At 37.2% G+C, this 16,792-nt stretch overlaps 1 protein-coding gene across 6 annotated transcripts in view; it reads left to right on the top strand.

Moving 5' to 3' along the window:
- BICC1 (BicC family RNA binding protein 1) overlaps nt 1-16,792 on the top strand; it is a 239,534-nt gene that overhangs the window by 123,600 nt on the left and 99,142 nt on the right. For all 6 annotated transcript variants that reach the window (XM_036222623.1, XM_036222621.1, XM_036222620.1 and 3 more), the window contains exon 3: nt 11,646-11,715. In XM_036222623.1, coding sequence (XP_036078516.1) covers nt 11,646-11,715 — 70 coding nt within the window. The remainder of the gene's footprint in view (nt 1-11,645; nt 11,716-16,792) is intronic.

Genomic DNA, 16,792 nt, shown 5'->3' with positions numbered 1-16,792 from the left:
TTTTCCAAGTTATATACTATTACACCATTAACTCAAGTTATACTCATTATCCTCTGGTAATTCAAGTTTAATAAATCTTTTTATAACTAACCTTAATATCAGAAGAGATCTAGTTAAGCCCTCTGAAGATTATTATAATAATTATAATAGAGTGAAACTTGGAGAATTTCATAGTTTTAAGAATCATAGATCCTTATGTCCCAGGAGAACCAAGAAACAGTTATTCACTACCATTATAGATCACCCTGAATAACCTACCCACTACCCCATGAAAATTCTCCTTGGTTTGAATCACAGGTCAAAAATTGTGCTCTATGCTTTCTTTGGCCCACAAAGTGTTTTTTACATAATTGAAATAGGTGCCAACATTTAGAAATCAGGAGATTTAACACAGGAATCTGGCTCCTCTCTTGTAATGGGTAGCCATTCCTCCCTGCAAGCCCGTGTGAGTGACAGGCTGGAGTGGAAATGTCAGATCTTAGGGTTCCCAGTTTCCATAGGCCAACTAACCACTTACTGTTCTTATCCTGCCACTTTAGACATTTTGGTTGGAGAGTTTCTCTCTCCTTTATAATGCAAATATATCCTGGGAGAATTAATATTGTCAGTTTAGAATTTACTCTTATTTAATGTTCACCCAGTTCATTTATCCTGATAAGCAGACTCCTCAAAAATATCATTTTTTTGAATGTTAAAGGAAACTCTATAGATAGAGTGGCTGTACTCTTTGATATACCAAGTACTGTGTAATTGGGAAGTCTTAACATAATTGTTGCCCCTCTTGTCCCCGTCACGTCACCTCCTTCATCCCTGTTACTTCTACCATGCTTATTGAGATCCTAAGTTCTAGATTCTAATGTTTAAAAATGAAGAAGCTACAGTCGTTGGCCACTAGGAGCCCAGCTCATTGGGGGTGAGGGGGTGAGGGTGGGGACTGAGAAAATAAGCAAAGAAATAAGCACTATAATTTTCCCACAGCCAGGTGAGAATGGGGAGGGGAGAGAGAAAGGTGACTGACTGCCTTGGGAGAGCCGGAGGAGCTTTCACAGTGGAGGGCACATTTGAACTTGGATTGATGAATAGCAATTCTCTAAATTTTTTGAAATAAATTAACTGAGCCTGCCTATAGTGTGGAGCATTTTGAAATCCTTTATCAGTGATTCTCAAAGGGCATTAAAGGTAGTCCTAATCTTACTTGGCAATATGGGAACATAAAAATGACTGTGCAAGCTGAAACTGTGGAAAGTGCTTTTAGTAATCAAGGGAAAATCGAATGATCTGCCACCTTTCAAAATTTTAGTCAAAACAATGAAAGTTTCTCATTATCTATCATAAATATATAGGGAGATGAAAAAATAGTAAAACTAATATTTAGTGCACTGCATTTAAGTATTCGAAATACTGAGAATTAACATTTTATTTCTTTGTTAAAGACTTGTCAAGAATAGTTGGAACAGTACTGGCTTTTTGGGTTGTATAACTTACAATACAGAGGGAACATCTTTTCTGTGCATCGGTAAATTGTCGTAATCATAAGTATGGATCAGATTCCACAGTTCATCCTTTGTACTTTCAAAGTTGTGAAATACCTCCCAGAGTTTCTTTAACGTGAAGTTTTTTTGTCGGTATCATTTCCTCTGGGGACATCTTAATCCTTTTGGTCTCAACCGCTTTGGTTATTTATGTCAATAAGTTTGTCTTCACTAAGTTTCCGCTGACTGCATAGCGAGAGTCTCTCAAACAGTGTAGCGTCTACATTCCCACGGTCAGCTATTAATTCTATACCCATTGACATTTGTTTCAAATTTCACATCCAACAGCTATCATTTTTTTTTTCTTCCTTTATTGAATTTTTATCTCTGTTGGCTGGTTTCCATGTTCAATTATCCATTTTTGTACGATGTCATTTGTTTTTTTTCCTGGGAGACAGGAAGCTGAGCACAACTTATTGCTTTGCCGTCTGTGTGAGCCGATAATAGATGTGAGTTATCACAGACAGGCTTTGACAGAAGCAATGTGGTTGGTCATAGCTCGAGACGAGCATCTTAATACATGTAGTGATTTGTGTACTGAAGAGCTGGCAGCAGAATTTGTATTAGATGCAGGTACGTACAGTTAATGTACTTTGGTAACTGGCATGTAAACTTGTGTTGTTGGTGGATTGGGGGTGGTAACTAAGCCGTGGCAACCAAAACCTGTGTTTATCGGGACTGCAGAGCCAGGACTGTCTGCGTGGACATCTCGAGTGGTTTGCCTTGCCCTTTGTTGGAAGTTCAGCATCTGTAGCCCTGGGCACTTAGTGCCAGTGTAGCTGCTTCTGTGTCACCATGACAACCAAAATGCTTCCTACATTTTCCATATGTGTGCGGGGAAGGGGATGGCTTGAAATGTTCTGGGGCCATTTCTGGGTTACTTCGTCATTAATTACTTGTAGGGTATTGAGGAGCAGCCACTCTGCTGCTCATGTACCTCAGTTCATGGCAGAGTTCTGGGCAGTTGAGCTTCCACAGCGACCTCCCCATAAGTTTGTGGTGCCTTCCAAGCCAAGCGAGGCAGAAATTGCCCTCCCCAGGGACTTATATGACTTAGCTGGACTTTACCACATACCTATCTGGTGCTAACCTTTTTGAGTCCTGATTTCCTCATCTGTAAAACAGGTTTCATATATCTGATTTACAAAATTATTATGAAGAGCTCATAGGGAATGTGCATGAAAACTATATTAAGCAAATATGGGGAATCATTTTGGAGGTGATGAATAATTGAATCATTGAAATGCGTTTCTTGGACTTGAAATATAACAGTCCTCTAATGTCTCAGCAACATAAACATCCTCAGCTTTTAGACACCCTCTTATGCAAGGAGTTTGCTACTTCCCCATCTCTACTTTCCTGTGTTTTTCAATTGGCCCTTTTCTCACTTAGTACCTTTTATAGTGAAATGCAGGATATTGACTCAAATCCATTAGTACATGAAGTGACTTTAAACAGCTGCCTGCGTGAAGATAGACCCTTTTTCTCTATTGATACAAGGAAAATAGAGCACAAATGAGTTAGTCTTTTGGAGAAGCAGACTGCAGATGGCTCCCAGCTGGTAGCCATTTTAAATGATTTTTCAATAGTTTAGACTAGGGTATAAATGTCAAGTTAAAATGTTCAATGTTTTTTTCCTGGTTCACGAATAAATATTTCAAGTAAAGTCAGCATAAATAGACATGTCTAGGGTTGATCTGAGATGCCGATTGCTTACCTATGGATTTTTAAGTTTACGTCTGGATTGAAGAATTTGGCGAAATAAGCATGTTAGTAGAATATTGTTGGCTTGGCAAAGGTTTCCTTGATCTGTAAGACATTACCCGTAATTGCTTCAGACTTGCAAAATGTGTAGGATAGTGAATATTGGTAGATATGTTCTCTTTCCACATGACATGCTAATCTGGAATTTGTTGGAGGTGGAAAACATCTATTATAACTTGAGTATTGAAGAATAGAAATGAAAATTATCTTTTATTATGGAACTACATATAGAATTTAATTATATTTTATTTATTTTTCTAATTTTGTCAAGTTATTTTAAGAAAGCAAAATTATTTAAATAATTCTATGTAAATCTGTGATGATTTTCTTCAATAGCTGATAGAACTCTCTTCCAATTTAAAAAAATTCTAAATTCAAGCTTATGTAAACATTGCCCACCCTTCTCACCTTTCCCTCTGTTACTTCTCACAAAAACTAAAACCAAAACAAGGACATAGGATTTCATGTTTATTAGGTACCTTTTTAATATGAAAAAAAGTGTTATTACTCTTTGATCAAGGTACATTACTCTCTGTTTATGAAATGCAAATATGAATTAGAAAGTTAGGATGACTGTTTACCTTCCAAAGCTGTTAAATATCTGCTATCTTCAACAGATTTTTCATGATGAAAAAGTAACCTTTAAAGATGAACAATAAAAATATATATTCTTTCTAATATCAACAATCTTAAGTTTAATTGCTTTATATATTTAAAAATATTTTTAGACCCAATGCTTTTGTTACTATAAATATTTGCTATTCATCTGATCTGAGATTATCATAAGAATTAAGTTGCATTTCAATTATTAATCCCCTGTAAGTAGTGAGTACAGTAGGTCTTTACAATAGAAAGTTAAAATGGTTATTTTTCAAATAGTTATCTATTTAGATGGGCTCCTATAAAATTTCCTCTTCCTCATGACATATGAGATTCTTGCCTATTATAAGAGCGCATCTAAAAAAACTTAGCAGAAATTGGTAGAATTAAGCAGAGTTTTTTTTTTAAATTAAGTTTATTGGTTAATACAATTACATAAGTTTCAGGTGTACATTATCATTTGACATCTGCATATTCTATGGTGTGTTTACCACCTGAAGTCCACTTTCATTTGGCTACTATATATTTGATCCCTTTTAACCCACTTCACCCTCCCCCTAAACCCATCTTAACCCCCTTTACCTCATTTCTCTCTCCCCTCCTCCCCCACCCCACTGGTAACCACTAGTCTATAGTCCATGTCTATGACCTCTGTTTGTCCTATGCATTTGTTGTTTTTAGGTTTATATTCCACACATAAGTGATATGTGAGTTTCAACTTTTTCCGTTTGGCTTATTTCTTAGCGTGATTATCTCAAGGTCCATCCATGTTGTAGCAAATGGCAGTATTTCATCTCTTCTTATGGCTGAGTAATATTCCACTGTATATATGTATCACAGCTTCTTTAGCCAATCATCTATCATAGGACACTTCAGTCACTTCCATATCTTGGCCACTGTGAATAATGCTGCTATGAAAATATGTTTTCATATTTGCAAATACCTTTTTTGGGTATGGGTTTTCAAATCTTTAGGGTAAATACCCAGTAGCAGGATTGCTGGATCATATGCTAGATCAATTCTTAGTTTTTTGAGGAACCTCCATACTGTTTTCCATAGTGTCTGTACCAATTTACAGTTCCACCAGCAGTGTATGAAGGTTCCTTTTTCTCTGCATCCTCTCCAACATTTGTTATTACTTGTCCTGTTGATTATAGCTCTTCTAACAGGTGTGAGATGGAATCTCATTGTGGTTTTGATTTGCATTTCCCTAATAGCTAGCGATGTTGAGCATCTTTTCATATATTTGTTGGCCATTTGTATGTCCTCTAGGTAGAAGTATCTGTTCAGGTCCTCTGTTCAGTTTTTGATTGGATCATTTGCTTTTTTTGTTGTTATTAAGTTATTATAAGTTCTTTGTATATTTTGGATATTAGGCCCTTATCAAAGATGTTGCTTGCAAATATATTTTCTCATTCGGATGGTTGTCTCTTTACCTTGTTGACGATTTCTTTTACTGAGCAGAAGCTTTTTAGTTTGATGTAGTCCCATTCATTTATTTTAGCTTTAACTTCCCTTGCTTTTGAGGTCAAATTCATAAAATCTTAAGAAGAGATTCTTTTAACAACAAAAATGTCCGGAAGTTGAAAGCGACCTATTTGAAATGACATTAACATACAGCACCCAGAATAAGGAGTTAGAACAAAATTTTTAAATGTTTAAGGTGTCTTTGTTTTTTGAAAATGATTCAAAATCAAACATTTGTTCTTTGAGCTTTGATTTTGTGAAAGTGGAAACAGGATAACAATTAGATTTAAAAACAAAAGCTGGCTGAAACTCAGTTTAGGATTTTTTTTTTTCTGAGACAAAAGATAGTCATTTTCTTCTCAGAGGTTTTGTGGCTTCGCATACCTAGGCATTCCTTAGCTTAACTGACAACATGGTATTTATAGTTTTAGTGCCACAAGGAAGCACTTGTCATTTTAGGCATGTTTCCCAATTTTTAGTTCATATTTCATACAACTGAAATGCGTTAGAATCTTATTTTTTGAAAGGCATTGGTCAGAGTTAGCCACTCAATCCAATTATTCCTTTATTGAAATCTGAGCATTTTGGAAGACATCCTCACTTGCTTAAGGATTAAGGCATATCCTGGGTTTCTGGGAAGTGACTCCTTGTGAGGTTTTTCAGGAGTTATTTGGAAAATATATGATATCTTCTTGAAAAGGTGTCAAGTGTTTTCATCCATTATAGGATCCACGAAATTAACTTGCTTCAGTGTCCCCAAATATGTCACTTTAATTTTCGGGGTTTTCTATTAAACTTAGTTTGTGAAGATAGTGGACTGTTACAGTTTTCCGTTTGTCTCCTTTTCAGTGTGCAGAGTCTTTAGATAGGAACTTATTGCATCCACAACCCCTTCTGCTCAGTGACTTTTTGTCACTTGTGTCCATACCAAAGCTCTTGTTTAACTCAGAGACATTGCCTCTTTGAAAAGGAAAGTAAGCACTTCTTGTGTGTGTATGCGTGTGGCGGGGAGGGGTTTGTCTGGGTATCTTTTAAAAAATATATGGAACTTACCTGTAAGCTTTATAGCTCTTTCTTGCCTCTTGGAGAAATCACACCTTCATCTCTGACATTCATTCATTGGCTGCTTTATTAATGTACAGCATCCAGAATTATGAGTTTAAACAAGTCTTTACTCATAGATACAGAGAACAAACTGATGGTTGCCAGATGGAAGTTGGGTTGTGGGGCTGGGTGAAAGAGGTGAAGGGATTAAGAAATACAAATTGGTGGTTATAGTCCTCAGTCACAGGAATGTAAAAGTACAGCACAGGGAATATAGTCAATAATATTGTAATAACTATGTATGGTGCCAGGTGGGTGCTAGAGTAATCAGGGGGATTATTTTATAAGTTATATGAATGTCTAATCACTATGCTATACCCCTGAAACTAATACAATATTGAATGTCAACTATCATTGAAAAAATTTTTAAAAATTTTAGAACAGTCCTTTAAAATATTTAAGTTGTGATTTAATGTTTATAGAAAATGATTCAAATTTAGTAGTTCTTTTAACAGGTTTCGTTAAGGTTTTTGGAAACAGAGGCCATAATAAGATTTAAAAAAACAACCTAGCCAAAATTCACTTTAGTATTTTTTTGCAGGATGGAGTTGTAAGATGCATTTTCTCCTCAGGTTTTGTGGCTTCTTTGATTTCAGCCATAGCTTCCTGACGTCTTCTTTTCCAGTTGCTCTATCAACTTTGATTTACCTCCCTATTTGTCTTGGTGACCATTTAGGACATCTTTTTAAGCATGGCTTTCTGGATGCAGAACCTCTAACTTGCTTAGTGCCCTGGTTTTCTGCCTCTGCACCCCTGACCCTCGCCTTTATTCCAGTTCTACCAGGAGTCAAGCTTCATTTCAGCCCCCTGCTCCAGCAGTCCAGCTTCAGTCCTGGGGTTCCTGGGCCAGCTCCCCCTCCCCTCCCCTCCCAGTGAATCGTGCTTCCTCCTCCTCCTGCTCATGGGATTGCTGCACACTCTACCACTCCCGTAACTGGCTGAGGCGAAGAGCAGCTAATAGTGTGTAGTGTCTACACTGTAGGAACCAACCTGGAGTCACTGTAGATGATGGTTTGTAAAGCTTCACTGATAATTTCATAGGGGGAATTTTGACACTTCCCGAAGGCAAAGTGAGTATGGCTCCTTCCTGTTAGTAGTTACCCCTCTGGTTCTCAGGGCTTATTTGTAGCAAGCAACAGCCAAGCGTAGGTACTGGATGGCTTTGGTTTGTGTCATGTCTTCAGTTCTGTATTGAGCGTGTTCGTGTGCAGAGCTGTAGGAGGGTGGAGGACATAATCTCTGTCCTGGATAGGTGAGGTTAGCCTTGAAGCACCTCGGCTGTGCTATATCACCTCTAGGCCCTGTCGGACTGCTGCTCACCCTCCTTTCTGCATGTACTCCTGTCTGGGACACTTTCTCTATCTTTTCCTCAGCTGGCCAGTGTTTTCTCTTCCTTTAGCATCAATAGACGTTTCCTTGAGCTAACCTTCCTTGACTACCCATGACTGGTTTAGGATCCCCTCTGTACCCTCTCCTATACCTGCCCTGTGTTGAAACTTGGCACATAGTACATAATGGTGGGTTAAATTATCTTCCCCTTGTTAGATCATGAGCTCCTGGAGCGAAGCACTGCCTGGCTTGCTGTTGGTATTCCTCATATCTAGAACCATGCCTGACTCAAAGTAATTGATATGTACTTAACACAGCAAAGGCCAATATTACTGAGCCCTCACTATGTGCCACACTCTATGCTTCCCACACTCTGGGTTTCCCACATGTTTTCTTATCAAAACTTCACAACATTTCCATGAGTAGCTACTATAATTAATTGTGCAGAAGGGAAAAATGAGGCTGATCAAAATTACTTCCTCAAAATGATAGCTAGGAAGCAGCAGAGCTGATACTTGACTCTAGAGCCACCTGCCCTTAGTGACTAGATTACACACAATGATGAACAAAGGGATGTCTGAGAAGGCATCCAATCGGAGCTCCATTTTGCTTATAGGGACTGCGGCCTAGTGAATGACCTATGTGGTTAGCGTTGGCTGGCCACAAATGGTGTTCAATGGAGCTTTCTTTTTTCCTAGTGATAAAGGACAGGTCTGCTACAGGTGCCAAATTCCAATAACTAGGAGTTTGTGTTCTTTAAGGTCTGACATTCACTGTGACTTATAGAACTTTGGAGATCATGTGGTTTAGAAGATCGAGCTCTGGTCTTAGAATTAGGGATCCTAAGCTTGGTATAGCTTGTCTTCCCCTCACTACTCCACTGCACTGTAGACACACTGGATCAGTGTGAGGCTTTTGGGGAGTGTGCGTGAAGTTGTGAAGTAGGCATTTAGACTTGATAGCTATTACCTAATATTAGGATATTCTCTCTGGCATATTATTTTATGTCGTAGAGCATCTAATGGTGTTTAATAAAAAGAGAATATGCAGGATGATTTCTGGGAAGTTCTGTAAATGATTAAGATTTCAGAAAGTTATATCTTCTAACCATATGTTGACAGGGAAGCTTCTCTATTATAACATAATAATTATAGCACCTGACATAAATTATTGGGTTAAATGGTCAAATTATTTTATGCAGAAAATGAAAAGTATATAATTTTCTTACTGCTTCCCCGCCAATAGTATTATAGTAAGATTTTATTTTTTCTTTTTATCTCTTTAGCTGTCTTAGCTAACTTAAAGGAAAATTCTGAATCTAATTTTAGTCACGTCAAAGTTACATGTATGAATAGTAGCTGGAACTAATAGGTGATTAAAGGTGACCAACGAAAAGTCCCTCCTAATTGGGACTTCCTGCCTGCCTGTGGGGACTGATGAACTCATTCATAAATTTACTTTTACTTGACTTTCAGGACTTGAGTGATTTTGCAGATAATATTTTGGAGAAGCCTTTACTAACTACCGCCCTCCCCTCCCCAACCCTGACCTTTCAAGGTAGGACCTGTGAGCTGCTCTAGGGAGCTGATCCTGTGCCAGCTCCCAGCACATTGTCAGGCAGTTGCATTTTTTATTTTGTCTGTGTTCCTGACTTGACTGTAAGCTTGTGGACACCAAGAATTGTGTCTTATTCATAGCTGTGGATCCTGGTATATGTGACACTTAAGTAGGCTTGTGATGAATATTTGTAGGATGTAGCATCAGACCTAAAGCAAATTCCAAATTGGTATATACATGTTTTAAAAAGATTGAGGCGCTATGTTCAGTATAGTGTGGTAGTTAAAAGTATGGTGCTTCCAAGCAATCTGGGGATTTTTATTCCATTCTGCTGCTTCCTAGCCATGTGATGAATAAAGAAATCTACTTCATAAGGGTGTTACAAAGATTCATTTACCCAAATATATCCTCTCCTTGCTGTGTGCAGGGTAGAGGGATTTTATTTTTCAGAGACAGACTATAAACTAGTGAACCCAGAAAACAGGAGAATTTCAGATTGTGATAAGGCTTAGAAAGGAAATGCAGAAGATGAGAAGAAGAATTTCCATCTTGGAGTGGTGCGAGAGTGGGCTCCACGAAGGGGGAGCTTGTTGGGCATGTTTCTGGGGAGGCCAGCACGCCTGGAGCAGAGGAAGTCGAGGAGGATAATATTTCTTGTATTTTAAAATATAGATTTAGAGTTAACAGTATAATGGTGTAGACAACAAAACATGTTAACAAGGACAGCATAAGATAGGAGGAGAAGAGGCATGGCCAGGTCCTACAGGCTTGGGGTAATAAACTCACCTACTGTTAGAGCCAGGCCAGACCTTGAATTAGTAAGATGGTGTGACCTCCCTTTGTTTTTTATTTTTTATTGGGACATGGGTATAGAGAAATATTTCTCTACAGTAGTATAAACACCATGATAAATGGTGAGTGAGGTAATACAAACATGATGGTGATAATGGCAAGTGGTTCTGGACCTCAGCGTCAGAGACCCAGTGGGGCTGGGGTGGGGGGCGGGCAGCTCAGAGCCTTCTGGGCCTGACTAAAGAAGGCATCTGTTCCTCAGTGCAAGCCAAATGTGGCCGTGTAGAGATGTGGGTTCCAAGTGCTAAATCTGCCAAGTTTTACAGAGAACCAGAAATCTGAATTTCTGTGGGAAATTCCCAGATTTAAAAATGTTGGCTCATGTTTTTCTGAAAAAAACCTTGTGATGGATAGACAAAGTGCATCTGTGGTCTGCCAGTCTGAAACAGCTGCCGAAAGCCCTTTTATGGTGTGATAAAGAGGATTAAATGAAGCATGGTACATGTTAACATGTTAACCATTTTCCTTATGCCCAGAACATACTGAGGAAAGGTAATTTTATTAGTTGCACTGTTAATGTGTTTGTCTTCACCATGAGTTTATTGACTCTAACCCCATATTAAAAAGTAAATATCCTACCCTAATTTAAATGGTTAGTATATTAGTAGTTGCTGGTTTTGCCTGTTTAGTTATAGTTGTTTACTCTATCAGTTTGGTGAATTCTGTATTCACGGAACAAAAGCAGACAGTCTGATTCACAGGATGAAAGTGGAGAAGAACAAAGAGTGAACATTTTGGTGACTCATTCTTTTCTTATTTACCGTCTGCTTCCTTTGTGCTGCAGTCTCGCTTCCTTCATTCGTGTTTGTGCTTCAGCACACTTGGGTCCCCAGTCCTTCTGGCCAGTGTTGGCTGCCTGTAAATGGGAAAGAACTGTGGCAAAAATGCCATTTTGGACCAGGCGAAGGATAATGGGAATGCAGCCTTATGCTATGATGTCATGTTTAGAGGCTTTTCATCAGTTTTAATGAAATACGAATGTGCTCAAAGCAATTTATTATTTTTTTCCCCAAAACAAATATCTTCATTTAGTATGGCCTAACCCATGTAGTTTTGTATTACAAGGATTATGTTTGGTATGTTGCAATCGTTGGCGATTGTCTTGGGGAATTTTGTTCAGCACAGGCATCTCTGATGGTTCTGGCATTGACTTGGGTTAATTACTTGTTCATGTACTTTTTGGTCTTATTGTCTCTAAGTTAAAATTCTGGTGCATCATAGAGAGGAACACTGGGAGTAACAAAATATACTTAATATTTCTAATAGATAAAAGGCTTATAAAAATGCATCTCTCCCCTCCCCCCCCCTTTTTTTCGCATTGTTTTAAAATGAGATCGTTTTGTTGTAACATAGGGCTTGAAAATAATTTTTTTTGAGAAAATCTTATCTGTAAATACAAGTTCTTAATTGAATCAATATTTCTCTCAATTTTTGTTACAGATCATGGAGGAAACAAATACACAGATTGCTTGGCCGTCAAAGCTGAAGATTGGAGCCAAATCCAAGAAAGGTAAATTGTAAGAGATGGAGAAATTGGTGATTTTGATCATGGAGACTGTGGGATTGTTACAGGTTTGCCAGGGAGAAAATCAACCTTTATTTTATTATGTTTATCCCCAAATAGTTGTCAAGTAGCAATATTTTTGTAGATTTATCATTATTAAAAATAATGCCTCTTATCCAAGAATAGGAAAATATTTTAAAGTATTTTCTTATATTAGAAATGTTATTAAAGAAGAGACCATAGTAACTTATGATTTCAAGGGTGCCCATTCATTCAGTGTCCATGAGTCATGATAATTCTCCACGTGTAATAACATATTTTTGACTTATAAACTCTCAAATGTTTATACTTTTGTCTTCTTGTTTATGTATTACACAGATTTAATAGCTGATCTTTTCCCCTCCAATGTGAAACAAACCTTTCCTTTCTTGACTGCTGCTTCTCTTCTGTCAGACAGTGGAAAACTCACAATATATTTTTTAGACTGAGGACTTCCCTTGTCTGGCCTTTATTCTCCTTCATCCTGGAGGAGACTGCTCGATGCACACATGGCCAGAAATGAAAGTCTAGGCACCTTAAGTTTTCTTTCAAGATTTTGCAGTGTTTTCAAACGATCCACCAGTACACTTTAGTAAACCTTAGTCTCAATAAACTTTGTTGTGCATACTTCATTAAAAGAGGCATGTCGTCATTAGTAGGTAATGAAAACACCATCAAACAATTCAAAAAGCAGTGATTGAATAAACTGAGCATTATCCATTGTGGTCTAGCTTTTCCGTTGTTTAGTTTCTTATTTGCTGCCTCGTTCCCCCTATCACTTTTATTGCTAACTGATGCTAAACACTGCAAGGTTTCTCAATTTTCTTTCTTATTTTAAACCACATTACCCTCTTTTAATCTGATTTCATTAGTTACTCATCACATGGAATGTAAATTATTTTACATTTATTTTATGAGTGTTGTTAGCTAGATCTCAGTGGACTGGAATTCCTACAGAAACTCTAACCTTGTTACTTTACTGTTTGTGATCATGGTGGCAAGACATGGGAAGCTGATGTGCTAAACATTCATAAGACATGGTGAATTTCCAAGTGTAATTCCATAACTGTGTATAAACTTTGCATTTGCCAAGTGCTATAGGATATATTTCCAATTAATCTTCAGTGTGTTGAGATTTTTTTTACTTATTATGCAGAAAAAGACACTCTTTAGTAGATTATCTACTTAGTTGTTTTTTTTTGCAGCTGTTTAGAAATCCCTGGCCTGCTACAATACTTGAATAAATTAGAACTTGAACATAAACTGGATCCTCTTTCCCTATTGTCAGGTATATTTCCTTAAAGAAATGAAATGAGCTTCATTACTGTCCTAATAAAAATATAATTTGATCAGTGCCCAAAGATAATCCCCAAAGAAACATAAATCTTAAAACAATTCCAGATAATTTTGGATGGCTTATTCTCTTGCATTACCCAGGCTATAGTTTTTTCCTCTCACTATCATGAGAAACTGAGAATTGATTAATTTTTATTCCAAATGTGGTGACAGGTTTGGAGATTTTCAATAATATGTATGTGAGTAGGTTAGTTTTTGGTCATTGACACACAACCCAGCCAGAATGGCCAATTTCATATTTTGATTGTACATTTTGCTTTGAAAATAATATTTTAGCAGTACATTTGAGGGCACTTAGCACAATTTCCACATGGTTAAAGTTAACCTTTGGAATTTTGCCTAAGAATTGATCTCTCCAGGCTTAGGCCTACAGACATCATTTTATTTTTTATTATTTATGAAGTGCTATGAATGTACACAATCCTGTGCGATTAGCAGAATGTGCCAAAAGAGAGAGCTTGAGCTCTAGGAAGAGAGAAAAGTCAAGAATGTTTCTCAGAGGAATTTGCTGTTCAGAATTTACTTGAGCGGCTCTTATTACTTAAACATACAGCTGCTGATTCAACTCTTGGCTAACACCTCTGATATGTATGTTCTTATATTATTTTAAAAATTATTTAATTCAAAGATGAAGTTTGTTTGACTATAATTTGTAATTAGTAAAAGTAAAATAATAATGGCAAGAGGAACTTTAGAAAATAATTATTTGCTCTTTCATCCGACATAGCTATTTCTGAATGTTGTACAGGAAAGTTGTTGGTCTTGAAGACTTCATTCCAAACGCAATTATTATTACAGGAGACCAAAGGTTATATAAATATATCTAGGCTCTTGTGCCACGTTTTGCATGATTATTAAATTCTACATCCTATGGTGATGTGAAGATTTGGAATTTACAGATAATCCCCAGACTGTGTGAGAGAGACATTACAGCCATGCATTTGTGTTGTATTTCACTTTCTAGATTCATGATGCATATTGGTTGAATATTTGAGCAGACACAGACATCTTTCGTGGCTGCTGATAACACAATCTGCCACCTTTTTTACCTTATTGGAACATAGTCCTGTGCTTTTCAAGTGAACTTCCAGTAGTCCTGTCCAAACCTTAGTTTTTAAGCCATCAGCCCTTTATCAGAGCAGTTATTTGAACGATCGTTATGGCTCCTTTGGTTGAAATGCTGGTTGGATGCTTCCTGGCAGGAAGGCAGAAAGCCAACAGCCTAAATCTGTATCAGAAAATTCTGATTTTTCTCTAGAGATTCTGATTCCTTAGGTCTGGGGTGGGATAGGAAAGCCATGTATTAAAATTCCTTGATTGTTCTTATGGCTAAGCTGAGTTTGGGAAACAAAAATTCTCACCATATGATGTGGAAATACAATTTAGTCGCTAAGAGACCATGTTTTCAGAAGGCAATGGATGATGACTACTACTGAAAAACAAGCATAGTCCTTCAGTAGTCACTTCTAGGTGATGTCCATCTTGGTTTTCAAAGATGAATTCATTAACTTTATAAATTCATTAGTTTTAAGTTTCTGTCATCTTCACAGACAATGTGGCTGAGTTTAGAGTGATCACAGCCTCATCGATCTGTGCCTGTGTGAAATATAACTTTGGGTAACAGATAATCTGTTTTTGTCCCTTCTTTTACTCTTCTTCCTTCATCATCTTTATCGCCTTTCTTTTCTCCCCTCCTTCCCTTTCACTTCTCTTCCATTCCCTTTAACTGTATAGAATATAGTGAAAAACTGTAATAGCAAAATTTTCATTTAGTCAGCTGGGAATTTTGGGAAAGTGCATGTTTTTTGATATAAAGTCAGGGGCTATAGAATTAAAAAAACATCCTGAGTATTTGAAATTATTGGAAGGTCGACTCCTCATTAGAGCCAGAAAGAACTAAGAATTTATGATTCCATATGATGGATGTTTAAATAGGCAGCTTTAGGACTGACTTAATGGGGTTAAGATTAAGAAAAGTAAAACAATACTTAGTATTTCTTCTGTATAACATGTATTTATTTTGAGTGGAAGTAAATAAAACTCTAATTCCTGGTGTCAGAATACTAGCACATTCTGCTTCACATAGAAAAATCTGAGGTTTGCACCTGAGACTAGTATTTAAGAATTAAGATGTTTAATTAGGAAAACCTCCTTACTACTCTAGAATAACTTCAGGCACTCATTAAAATTTTGAATATGCTGTTGTGAATCACAGCCTATTTTAAAATAAGAACAGCTTCATTAAAGTACAAATAGCATTTTGAACACGTTTGACTGTGTCCAAATAAAATTCCTGCCAGACCTGCCTTAAATAGACAAAAGCGATTTGGTATGATTGTGCTGTGTGCTCCAAGATGATGTATGAGTTTGTTCTCAAATAAGGCGATAGTCTCCTTTTTGCTCTTAATTTGCTCATCAGTATTTTTCTTTTTAGACTAGCAGAGGTAAATGAGATGAAAATTATTTAAAGATTTTATGCCAAATTTCAAATAAATGAGATCAGCATTAATGAAGCTTTATTGTCTTTTGTTCTGGGAGGGAGTTGCCTTGCAGAGTTTAACTAAGTGATAGAAACTATTCTCTGCAAATGTTTCTTTGACAATTTAGGATGCCCTAGGACTAGCAGGAATGAAAGGCGTTGACTGGATTGCTTGATGTGTCTTGGTTTGGAGGCAGTTTGGCACCAAGTTTGGCCATTCTCTTCCTCCTAGAATAAGTAAGAGAACTATAAAAATTGCATGAGGTTTTAATATTTTTGCATTTAATCAGAATAAGAAATATCTCATAGAAAATCTTGGCATAAGAAAAATTGTAGACTTCACTTAATTTTTTCCAGGGGAAAGTTTTTTTTGAAGGTACTTATATTTTTGCTACGTGTTCATGTCGGGCTAGTTAAGGTCTTTAACTTGGTGTTGCTCAAAGGTTTTCGGGCAGGGAAGGGAAGGGGATGGAATGCGAGACCACAGTGTTCCCATGGTGGGTTATCATCTATTGGTGTATCCAGAATCAATTTAAAATATATAATTGGATTGGAAAGAAAACACCAGAGTGTAAGACTGTTGCATTATGAAATTTTCAGTCATTTTTGTCAACTGTTTATATGAATGTATATGCACACATATGGATTACTAGGTCATAATAGAAAATGGATAATGAAAGGTCAGAGAAAGGTCGGAGAACACTGTTCTAGGTGGTCGTCCCCCTGAGAGAAGAGAGCACATGCATTTTTTCCACCACCGTATCCTTAGCACTGTAACCAGTATGTGGTTGGCTCTCAGTAAATATTTGCAGATTGTTTGATCCTTGCCTCAGCTCAGTCATGATTGTAGCGGAGCCACTACTGTAGGTGGGAATATGTATCGCTATGGAGTTTTGTGTAGGAAAAATACTTAGGATCGCAGCCTTCACACAGGAGTGGCATTAACTACTATGAAAAATATCAACTAGTGATGTCTTTCCAGTACACCTCTTATGTAAACTAATGTGGGACATCATTCGTGGCCGAAGCTGATGTGGCTAACACTCTTGTTGTGTTTGGAGTAATCTCAGCAAAGAAACTGGAAAGAAACTTAAGGAAACTGACCTGATTGTTGTCATTCGTGGGACGCCTGAATGGTGGCATTATTAGTAGACTTTAAGTGAGGCTTAACAAGATGCAGCCTCCTGGTTGTCTTTCAAACCGGAGTTG

This window comes from Rousettus aegyptiacus, unplaced genomic scaffold, assembly GCF_014176215.1.
Source record: "Rousettus aegyptiacus isolate mRouAeg1 unplaced genomic scaffold, mRouAeg1.p scaffold_m13_p_6, whole genome shotgun sequence".
Lineage (NCBI taxonomy): Eukaryota > Metazoa > Chordata > Mammalia > Chiroptera > Pteropodidae > Rousettus > Rousettus aegyptiacus.
Note: the sequence above shows the minus strand (reverse complement) of the source record. Positions and strands in the feature narration are given on the sequence as shown.